This window comes from Ahaetulla prasina, chromosome 11, assembly GCF_028640845.1.
Source record: "Ahaetulla prasina isolate Xishuangbanna chromosome 11, ASM2864084v1, whole genome shotgun sequence".
Lineage (NCBI taxonomy): Eukaryota > Metazoa > Chordata > Lepidosauria > Squamata > Colubridae > Ahaetulla > Ahaetulla prasina.
In genome coordinates, this window is record NC_080549.1 from 28,812,444 (window position 1) to 28,824,497 (window position 12,054).

Genomic DNA, 12,054 nt, shown 5'->3' on the forward strand with positions numbered 1-12,054 from the left:
CATATGGGGTAGTATGTCCCCTGCTGGTGATTATATTTCCATCAGTTTGGTGGGCTATTAGGAAACATCTTGGCCAATCTCGCTGGGGGTAAATGCCATCTATAAAACATTTTATAAATGTTCTCCTTGTAAGCGGCCAACATTGTCATTTTATAATTTGGTCCCCCTACTTTATCCAATGCTCTAATTCTATATTATACCCAAAAAATTTTGCCCAAATTATCATAGTTTCTTTCACAGTTTTCTCCTCTATTTTGAATTTGAGGAGGCAGTTATACGTTTTGGTGATCATTTTTTCATCAGTCCCAGTTAATATTTTATCCATTTCTTGTTGCTCATTTTGAAAACCGTATTGTTCTGAATCTTTTTTGTATTTTGTTTGGATCTGTAGGTAAGACCACCAGTCTATTTTAATTCCTTGTGTTATCAATTTCTGATTTGATTTAAGTTTCCCTTGCCCATCTAACAGCTCTTTATAAGTTACTATTTTATTTAAATCAATTAAATTAAAGTAGACCAATGCTTCCATAGTTGATATCCATCTGGGGATTTTTGTATCAAAATTTGTTTTGATTTTCATCCAAATATCTAACAGAGCCTCTCTCACCTGATGTCTCTGGAAGTATTTGTGGGCTTTGTTCTTCTCCTCCCAAATGAAGGTGTGCCAGCCCCTCTGTAGATCATGTCCCTCGATCGTTAATATTCTTCTATTTTTTAAATTAACCCACTCTTTGAATCATGATACTGCTGCTGCCTGATAGTAGAGTAGACCAAAGCCTCCTTTAGTTCTAAAATCTTCACGCTGGTCTTCATGCGTGCAGGAACACCAGAAACTGAAAGAGCAGCTGCCCAGTGCACATGTGCATGCTGGCCGGATCCTGGAAGATCATCTTCCCGGCGGCTGCTCTTTTGGTTTCTGGCGCTCCTGCACACTGGAACCCAAAAGAGCAAGGGGAGCAGAGCTGCCAGCCAGGACAGGCGGGCCGGGGCTTCCCTCCCTCCCCGCCTGAGCAGGCTTCTTGCGCAGACCCAGCCCTCCAGCCCATGGCAACGATTCACGTCCATGGTCTGGAGCACCTGGCCAGCTTGGGTGCACGGTGCAGCGAGGTAGCATTTGCTGGCTGGTCGGCTGGCCGCACTACCTGCTCCTCCTGCTGCTGCGGGGGGAGGTTGAGCTGGTTTGTTCTCAGTGGCAGGCTGCGGGAGGCGCTTCATTGCGGCCAGACTTGGGGCAAAGCTCTCCCTCCTGCTGGCCTCCCAAGCTGAGCCCTGGGAATGCCAATGCCCTTCACCTCTGAGGCCAGGAAGGGGCTCTGGCTTTCCAGTGGAGGAAGGTGGCATTCCCCGTCCAAATTTTTCTCTTTTTCTGGGGCTGCAGAACCGGGTTGTCGGTGGGGATGTTCCGCCACCCCAACAGGGACCAGGGAGGCCAGCAGGGGGTTGGGCAGGGAGGCGCAAGGCTCCCAAAAGGTCAGGTGGAGCTGGTGCATGCACACCAGACAGCTGGTGTTCGCACACACGTGCACGCCAGAAACCAGAAGACCAGGTGGTTGATGCACATGCCAGAAACTGGAAGATCATCTGGTTTTCCTGTTTCCAGCGGGCTCCTGTTTCGGCACTTGGTGCTGAAAAGGTTTGCCAATACTGGTCCTGGGGAATAGGGAGGGCCTTGTTGTTCAGCATCGTTGACCAAAGCCAAACAAGAGCTTGCTATCTTCTAAAGTAGGTGGTATGATATGGCTGGTCACCAGTGCACAGGAGGGAGATGCAATGTACCACAGATGATATGCACTGTCTGGTGGAGTTGGACAGCGAGCATTTGGGGGTGGGCACCATATACTGGCACAAGATTCATCTGTGATTCATCAAGGCTCTTGATTGTAGGGTGTTGGCATCAAAACCCCAGGTTGTTCCAGCCAGTCTGTTCAGTAAATTGTTGCAGCTTTGCAATTTTGCAGCTATTTTTTTCCAGGTGTTGCCGGAAGGTTAGTGATCTATCCAGTGTTGTCCCCAGGTACTTCAGAGAGCTATTGCATTGTAAAATATGGTTCTGGGACTTCACTGAAGGCTGGTAATTTGCATACCCGTTGCTGAGGTAGAATGTGGCTACTTCTGTTTTCGTAAGGCTTGGTTGGCAGTGCCATGTTTTGAAGGAGTCCACCAGCTTCTGGAGATCTTGAGAAGGGATGTCCTCTGCATCACTGGAATTGGTTCTTTGGGCTGTGAAATTGATATCATTGGCATAAACAACTTTCTGAGAAATGGTTTCAGGCAGGTCATGAATGTACAAGTTAAAAAGTTAAAAGGAGCAGGGGATAGCATTAATACTAATAATCCATTTTTCAACTTACAGTATGATATCAGCTTCTACTGAATTCTGTGAAAATTTGAAATAACCTACTACCCAACATGTCAATCAAGTCAATGGTGTTACAACAAGGTATAATCTTGATTCGTTAGAGGGGAAACTTTACACTAATCCAGTATGTCCTCCCGAAATAGTCTCCTTAGGTTATGTCCCTAGTAGATAGTCACCCTTGACCTCATGCTTGTCAATCACATTCCTGCCTGCAGCATCGTGTTCTGAGGAAAGCTGTCCCTGACTTGGGCAATGGAAGCTGCTGCTGGCATCCATCATGCTTCACCTTGACTCTCTTGGTCCTTTCTGGGTTCTGGATATTCTGCCATTCAGAAATGAGTACTCCAAGGATCTTGGAGTACTCATTTTTAAAGATCTAAGTGCCAGAGCCCACTGTAACAACATTGCCAAAAAGGCACTAAGAGTTGTTAACCTAAACTTGCATAGCTTCTTCTCTGGTAATATTATACTACTAACTAGAGTATACAAAACATTTGCTATATCAATTCTTTTTTTTTTTTGCAAAAAGTTTTTTATTTTTTATAAACATAATAATAATAAAAAAATCATTGTGAACAGATTATCAGTCAGGTACAGTACATATTTCAAAACATATTTCAAATTTCACCCCTCCCATTGTATTCTATAAAGTATATTTTCTTTTCCTTCTTAAAATTAATTATTGTTTGCACATATCTAATAAAAAAAATTCTATTCCATCCCATTCTGAACAGTATTTAAATGAAGTCTAGTCCCCATGTTTTAATTCCCCAAAACATCATTAATAATTCTTCTATAAACTTCTTGAATTTCGCAAATCTGAACATATTTCTATATTACTTTTTATCAGAGGTCAGTCCGTTTAAAAACCCTTTCTTGAAGCTGCCCAGCGATCACATAAACATTTCCACCTTACTTAGGAGTAGTCCTGAACTCACAAAGTCTACTCCCTCTTGTCATCTTCCTCTGCCTCTAAATAACATATGCTTAAAAAGTTTCCATAAAATCAATTCTCAGTAAAACAACAACAACAAAAAACTTAAAATTAAAAGGGATAAATACTTCTTATTTCTCCCAGTAATTTCCTTCATTGTATTCAACTGTACCCTTGGAGGTTTTTATCACTAATCATTTTAATTCCCTTACATAGTCTTGAAAGCAAAGAGATAACCTTTTTCCTCTACATAAATTCTTTAAAACTCATTTCCCTCTTTCCCCATTTTGTTCTATAGTCCTTTCCTCCATTCCCCAAAACATCATTAGTAATTTTTCTATAATTGTCACTTGTATTTTTACAAAAATATTAAAGTTTTCTGTTTAATTCCTTAATATAAATCTGAGAACAGCCATTCAGGGTCCTTTCTTAAAAATGTGCGATCACACCAGCATATCAATCTTCTAGGGAATAGTCCTGAAATCACAAAGATTATTCGATTCTTGCAATCTTCCTGTCTCTAGAAATCATTAATCACAAACAACAAAATAACAAAATAACCATTTTGAATTACGATTAAATTTCTTCTTATTCTTGAATATTTTAGGTCCAGTCTTTTATTCCATAATTGTCACTTGTATTCTTTCTTGAATAACGAAATTCTCTACTTAGTTCTTTAGTCTAAGGGCAGCCATCCAAGATCCTTTCTTAAAACTGTCGTGTGATCACACCAACATATCCATCTTCGTGGGAATAGTCATAATAATAATAAAATAAATAAATAAATGACAAAAATAAATAAATAAAATAAAATAAAATAATACAAAAGCTATTCGACTCTTACTTTCTTCCTCTGCCTTTAGATGTCACTCTTTGATACAATTACAAACTGCAAATAACTAAGTAGCCATTTTAGGTGACAATTAAGTTTTTTCTTATTCTTAGATGTTTTAGATCATAAAAATCCAATTTTCTAGTCCAAAATCTTTTCTTAACTGTGTCTTAAAATCACACTGGAGTTATCTTAGGCTCACAAAGACAATTTCTTTCTTTCATTTTTCCTCTATCTTTTTTTTTTATTGAAAAAGTTTTTACAAAAATTTTTACCCCCCCTTTTTCCCCTTCCCCCCACTCCATCCCCTCCCCCCTCCCTCCAAAACCACCCTCCTCCACCACCCCCCGACTTCCCAGAACAAACACAAGGTATAGTTCAAAAAACAATCATTCACTAAATTTTCCTTTTCCCAAAACACCCATAAGGTATAGTTCAAAAACAAACATAAGCTAAATTATTCCAAAACAATTATACAAATTTTTCCTCTCTGGCTCTGACTTCCCCCTTACATAACCAAAACCCTTCAAGAAATAACAATTAACATTGATAAAATATATTCAATATAGCAGATTAATCCTAAAGTATTTAAAACCAGATAATGCTTAAAAATCCAATCCAATTCAGAGAATATCTCCCTTGTAACTTCTATAAACTATATAATCAACCCATCCCCCCCCCAAAATCTTTCTTACATAAAGTCTTTCAAAAGTATTCTATTTACAATTCAGTAAAACACATTACATAATTTCGGTACAGCAAATTACAATCTCTATTCAACTTTAGTCCTTCCTCCTCTGACCATCATCATTTTTCTTAGTACACAAGCTTAAGAGAAAAGAAAAGAAAAATCCAATATAATTCCAAATATCTAGTCTTTTGAGATATATATCAAACATATAATCAACCCATTTCTTCCAGATCTTTCTTGCATATAGTCTTTCAGGAACGCTAATATTTTTATCTGTTAATATTTCAAAAAAAAACTTCTTTCAAGAATAATACTTTTGTCTCTTGCCGGTTTTTTTGATGCATTAGTCTCTGTCTTTCCTTCATTACTCCTTTTAAAAAGTCAACCCTCCAAGACAGAGTGGCTGTGGATGCCAGCACCCCGGTACAGTCAGTTGCAGCCGCGGCTGACTGTTGGGGGCGAATCATTGGCCCCAATGGAAAGGGTGCGCAACTTGGGCGTTCTCCTGGATGGACGGCTGTCCTTTGAAGACCATTTGACGGCCATCTCCAGGAGAGCTTTTTACCAGGTTCGCCTGGTTTGCCAGTTGCGCCCCTTCCTAGACTGGGATTTTATTATTTATTTATTTATTTATTTATTAATCACATTTATATACCGCCCTATCTCCCGAGGGACTCAGGGCGGTTCACAGGCAAGTAAAAGACATATAAATACACACTAAAACCACATTTAAAAAACTTATTCTACAAAGCCGAATTAAAAAGCAATATAAATAATAAAAACCCATTTAAAACCAATATAAATTTAAAAACTAATCCAGTCCTGCGCAAATGAATAAGTGTGTTTTAAGCTCGCGACGAAAGGTTCGGAGGTCCGGAAGTTGACCTCTGACGGCACTGCCTAGCTGACGGCACCCTGAGGAGTCCCTCTCTGTGAGAGCGCACGGGTCGGTGAGAGGTATTCGGTAGCAGTAGGCGGTCACTCATGCTCTCGTGACCTCTCACTTGGATTACTGCAATGCTCTCTACATGGGGCTCCCCTTGAAGAGCACCCGGAGGCTCCAGTTAGTCCAGAATGCAGCTGCGCGGGTGATAGAGGGAGCCCCTCGTGGCTCCCGTGTGACACCACTCCTGCGCAGGCTGCACTGGCTACCTGTGGCCTTTTGGGTGCGCTTCAAGGTTTTGGTAACTATCTTTAAAGCGCTCCATGGCATAGGGCCAGGTTACTTACGGCACCGTCTACTGCCACCGATTGCCTCCCACTGACCCGTACGCTCTCACAGGGAAGGACTCCTTAGGGTGCCGTCCGCCAGGCAGTGCACCCAGGGGAAGAGCCTTCTCTGTGAGGGCTCCCACCCTCTGGAATGAACTTCCCCCAGGACTCCGTCAACTTCCTGACCTTCAAACCTTTCGCCGCGAGCTTAAGACACATCTATTTATTTGTGCAGGATTGGATTAGAATTTTAATTTTAAATTTCGTTTTTAATGGGGTTTTTATTATTTTAATTATAATTTTAAATTTGACCTAATTCAATAACTTTCTTAATAGTGTTTTTATCTTGTATTTATTTTTGTGTTTTATCAGGCTGTAAACCGCCCTGAGTCCTTCGGGAGATAGGGCGGTATAAAAATTTGATTAAATAAAATAAATAAATAAATAAATAAATCACAATATCTCCTAATGGTTCCTTTTGTCCAGCAATCCACAAATTACTACCATATATTCCATCAATCCGGAAGGAAAACTGTTGTAAAGCATTAGCCCTGTGTATTTTGTCGGTTCAGGAAACAACCTCTTGTAACGCAAATTCAGGTGTTTCATCTAAATCTTTTTTAAAAAGCCTCTTTACATCATCTTGTTTGTTCACGATCATATCTTCATTTTTATCCACTTTTGCTTGTATCTCCTCTACTCCATTTTCCAAGTACTGATTGGACTGATTAGTTTCCTCCAAACTCTCATCCAAAACATCCCAATTTTTTATCAATTCATATTTTTGGATAATTACATACATTTTCTCTCTATATTCCTGTCACAAATCCATTCTTCTGAAAAAACCTTCATGGCCAAATTCTTACTGAGAGTCCCCTTCTCAAATACCTAAACAAACTGAAGTAATCCAGCAGTCTGTTTAAATCCAAAGAAAAAAAGAAAAAAATTAAAAATAAGCAAAAATCCAGTCTGCTCTGTTTACAGTCCAGCACAATACGATAGAGTTTCCATTCACTTTCGGTTCTCAGCAACTAACGAGTGCCATTTTGTTTCAATGTTGATTGTAAGCGAAAAAAAGTTTTAAAAAAAATAGAAGTCAGATTTAATACTTGCAATTTAAATGACTGATCTCTTGTGTTTGTTCCGTCTGCTTATTAAAATCCATAGCAATCATTTGAAGCAGAGATGGTCGCTTTCTTCTCTTTCTGCCGAAGCAGAGACACGCTGGGTCTGGAGCTGCTGCAGAGGGATTTCCAGGGAACTGTTGTGACCCAGGTTCCTGGACTCGGACTCCTGGACTCGGATGATTCAAAAAGTGAGGAGGAAGAAGACCTGGCAAGGCCTGCTTCTCCTGGGCCCTCTCCCTCCCTGGCACCCACCCAAAGGGAGGAGGAGGGGCCGGCAAGGCCTGATTCTCCCGGGCCTTCTTCTGATTTGGCAACGCCCCAAGAACAATTTTGGCTTGATGCAAGACTGCGCAGACGTGACTGGCGCGCGCAGCAGAGGAGGTGTTGGGACAAAGTCAGAGAATGATGAGTCACGCAATGACACCTACAGAGACTATAAAAGCAGGAGGCGGAACTTCCTGGCTTTTTGTCTTGGACAAAGCAGTGAATTTGCGCAGGCAAACAGTTTCAATGGAGAGAAGAATATCTTAGTAAGTAACTTTGGCCCTATCTATAATTTCCTAGTTATCTCCAGAGACTTGGCAGGCGCGTGGGTAGACGTGGCCAGAACATTTATCTATGTAAATAAACTAGAAAAGAAGGCCTTTGACTGACTCTTTGTTGGGAGTATTGGGGGAGGGAAACAGAACAGGAACTTTCCCCTTCGAGTTCCCCGCTTTCAAATCGAAAAAGGGAGTTCTTCCTATCCCTCCTCTGCTCTTTCCTTTCCCCTTTACCCGGGGAAAGTACTTTCAGCCGGCGAACAGCTGATATTCGCTGTTTTCGCCGGCTTTTTACAAAATCCCAGCGCGGGTGCCTTTCAGGCGTCCGTCGAAGAGAGCTGAGCCACCGGAAGTCCTTTCATTTTTCCTCTCTCTTTAAATAACTTTTTTGAATCACAGTCACAATTAACACAGTGTCCATTTTATTTCTGTTGTAATAAACCACGCCTTCCCTTTGTCTCTGCTTGTTTTTCTTTTTCAAAATCTTATAATAATAAAAGTTTCTTCTAATCCCAAATTGCAGAGGGTAAAAGGATTTGAGGTGTTCCATTAAAGCCAATACATTCCCTTTAACTCCTTTTTCTTATTTCTTTTGTATCCTAAATAGTCCATCAAGACTTCCAGGGATTTCAAAACAATTGCTTAATTAGAGGTTATTTGTTTTCCTTTCTTATTTAAGTAGGGCTCTTAACTTGAGTTCCAAGCCCTCTCTTATCAGAATTTCGGAATTCTTTAAATTAATTCTTTCCGTTTTCACTTTCCAGTACATTTAGCCACTAATTCAATGGGGTTTTTTTTTGTTTTTTTTTAAAATTTGAATTTATATCCTGCCCTTCTCCGAAGACTCAGGGCAGCTTACATTGTGTAAGGCAATAGTCTCATCCTATTTGTATATTTGTATTATACAAAGTCAACTTATTGCCCCCCCCCAACAATCTGGGTCCTCATTTTACCTACCTTATAAAGGATGGAAGGCTGAGTCAACCTTGGGCCTGGTGGGACTCGAGCCTGCAGTAATTGTAATTGCAGGCAGCTGTGTGTTAATAACAGGCTGCATTAGCCCGGTGAGCCACTTCCCAGCCCTTCCCAGAGAAGCCCTTTGGAAATGTTTTTCCAAAGCTTGTGCCAATTTTAAAATAAAGTTTCTTCGTGAGCTGGTGACAACTCACCCGTCTTCAATAATCTGTTTCTATTTGTGCTTCATCCTCCTGCCCGACTTTGTAGCAGCTGATGGCAGCTGCATTTCCTCCTCCCGCTGGGTCGGGAGACAAGGACCGGAGCTGCAGGAAGTTTGCAATCTCCCCGTTTGCTCTGGCGGCTCCCCCATTCTTCGCTGCTCCTTCAGAGCAGCTATGGTCCAGAACGGACCCCCATATCGGGGGGGGGGGATTTCGGCGCACACCCTGGAGCTGTTGGGGTGTGCAACCACCTTGTTCGCAACGTTGGCCATGCCTCGCTATACCAGTTCTTGAATACAGCTCATCTTTCTAGAACCCGCACTGCATATCGGACATAAATACAATCAAGACAGTCCAGAGATATTTCACAAGAAGAGTCCTCCACTCCTCTGCTCACAATAAAATACCTTATGCCACCAGACTCCAAATTTTGGGCTTAGACAACGTAGAACTACACCGACTTGAGTCTGACCTAAGGATAATATAGTATATAAAATTATCTACCACAATGTCCTACCTGTCAATGACTACTTCAGCTTCAACCACAACAATACATGAGCAAATAATAGATACAAACTCAAGGTAAAGCGCTCCAAACTCGATTGCAGAAAATATGACTTCAGTAACAGAGTAGTCAATGCCTGGAATGCACTACCTGACTCTGTAGTTACTTCCCCAAACCCCCAAAACTTTAAGCTTAAACTGTCTACTGTTGACCTCACCCCATCGACCATGGTATCTTGCTGCGCCGGTTGGGGGGACTGGGAGTGGGAGGCACCGTGTATCGGTGGTTCTCCTCCTATCTCTCCGACCGGTCGCAGACGGTGTTGACAGGGGGGCAGAGGTCGGCCGCGAGGTGCCTCACTTGTGGGGTCCCGCAGGGGTCGATTCTCTCGCCCCTGCTGTTCAACATCTACATGAAGCCGTTGGGTGAGATCATCAGTGGCTTCGGGGTGAGATATCAACAGTACGCTGATGACACCCAGCTGTACTTTTCCACCCCGGGCCACCCCAATGAAGTTGTTGAAGTGCTGTCCCGGTGTTTGGAAGCCGTACGGGTCTGGATGGGGAGAAACAGGCTCAAGCTTAATCCCTCCAAGACGGAGTGGCTGTGGATGCCGGCATCTCGATTCAGTCAACTGCAGCCGCAGTTGACTGTTGGAGGCGAGTTATTGGCCCCAAGGGACAGGGTGCGCAACTTGGGTGTCCTCCTGGATGATCGGCTGTCGTTTGAAGATCATTTGACGGCCGTCTCCAGGAGGGCCTTCCACCAGGTTCGCCTGGTTCGGCAGTTGCGCCCCTTCCTTGATCGGGATGCCTTGTGCACAGTCACTCATGCGCTCGTTACCTCTCGCTTGGATTATTGTAATGCTCTCTACATGGGGCTCCCCCTGAAGTGCACTCGGAGGCTTCAGTTAGTCCAGAATGCAGCTGCGCGGGTGATAGAGGGAGCTCCGCGTAGCTCCCATGTAACACCGCTCCTGCGCAGACTGCACTGGCTACCTGTGGCCTTCCGGGTGCACTTTAAGGTGTTGGTTACGATCTTTAAAGCGCTCCATGGCTTAGGGCCCGGGTACTTACGGGACCGCCTGCTGTTACCACATGCCTCCCACCGACCCGTACGCTCTCACAGAGAGGGACTTCTCAGGGTGCCGTCCGCCAAACAATGTCGGCTGGCGGCCCCCAGGGGAAGGGCCTTCTCTGTGGGGGCTCCCACACTCTGGAACGAGCTTCCCCCAGGCTTACGCCAAATACCTGACCTTCGGACTTTCCGCCGCGAACTGAAGACACACCTTTTTATTCGCGCGGAGCTGGCTTGAATTGAATTTTAAATGGTAAATTTTTATTAATTTTAAATGGGGTTTTTAGTGTAAGGTAATTTTTTTAATTCTCAGGCTAATTTAATAAGTTTTTTAAATTGCATTTTAATTGTATTTTGTATTGCTTGTTTTATTCTGCCTGTACACCGCCCTGAGTCCTTCGGGAGAAGGGCGGTATAAAAATCAAATAAATAAATAAATAAATAAATAAAAATTCCTAAGAGGTCTGTAAGGGGGCTTGCATAAGTGTACCTGCATGCCTACCATCCCTGTCCTAATATTCCGTTTTACTTTTTTCATGTATCCGAATTATGTTTATATTTTTACCTGTTATCTTATATATGATTGACAAAGATAAATAAATAAAAAACAGCAGAATAGGGCTGCCAAAGTGATGCCTGAAAGCGGGACAAACCAGCCCTATTAAGACAGCAGGCAAGCTTGGGGTGGCTGCGGTTTTCTGGGCCAGCTGAAAGCAACACATCTAATTGGGCTCCAAGAGGCAAACTTAGTTTCGCTGAGGCAGAAGTCAGGTAGGACATGACTTCATCCTAGCAACAGTGGGACTTTGGCTGGGCAGCTGGTCCTTTTCCCCAGTATCCCAGGGCCAAAAGGGTTGCAGCCAATCAAAGGCCAGAGCATTGCATAGCCGATAGCCACAGAGTGCTGCCAGTTTATGAGGAGCAGGTCGTCTCTTGGTCTGTATCACCAGGGCCAATCCGCCAGCCTTCCTTCTTCCCTTGCCTGCCCTCTCGCTCTCTCAAGCCCTCAAGGAATCCAGTCCGGTGGAACAAGATTTCGTGCCAAGTCAATCTTTCTCTTTCCAAAGCTCAAAGCAAAAACACGTCCAAATAAGGACTAAGAAATAAGTGGCTCCCGGCTGAGTGAAACTGCCATTCATTGTGGCAAAAAGAAAGAAAGAAAAACCTTTCCATGGATGGAACCAAAGCCCGATCAGCATTCAGGAGGATTTCAGGTCTTTGGCCTCAGTTTGAGATACCACAAAGGCCACTTTTCCTTATCACCAACTGTATTTAACAGGCATAGCCCTCAGTTTCCCCAAAGTCCCTTCTAAATTCCCGCCTTCCACCAAATGCAAAGAACCAATGAAGTTTCCCAAAATTTTTGCTCGTGTTTCTGTTCCAGCTTCCTGCAACAACAAATATTTGAAAATAGAAATTCTCCTCTGCATCAGAGAAGACCTGATCTGAGTAGTACCCAGCTTAAGGACTCCAAAAGTGTGAAGAAAAAGGCCCTGGATTTTATGAGTCTGCAGTGGCCTCCCCATTTCCCCATCCACATCTGGGCCCACACAAGACATTCACATCCGTTTCTTTCTTCTTCTGGATCTGTGTGCCA

The 12,054-nt window shown here is 42.9% G+C and overlaps 1 protein-coding gene across 1 annotated transcript; it reads left to right on the forward strand.

Annotated features, from left to right (window-relative positions):
* Window positions 1-711: 711 nt before the first annotated feature.
* Window positions 712-10,889, forward strand: LOC131204948 (uncharacterized). The gene is made up of 2 exons (XM_058196658.1): window positions 712-2,440; window positions 7,196-10,889. The coding sequence occupies exon 2, from the start codon at window positions 9,793-9,795 to the stop codon at window positions 10,693-10,695; it is 903 nt and encodes a 300-aa protein (XP_058052641.1). The 5' UTR covers window positions 712-2,440; window positions 7,196-9,792; the 3' UTR covers window positions 10,696-10,889.
* Window positions 10,890-12,054: the final 1,165 nt, after the last annotated feature.

What these genes read in the sequence shown, in the direction of transcription:
- LOC131204948 (XM_058196658.1), top strand. Translation starts at nt 9,793, where the DNA reads ATGAAGCCGTTGGGTGAGATCATCAGTGGCTTCGGGGTGAGATATCAA.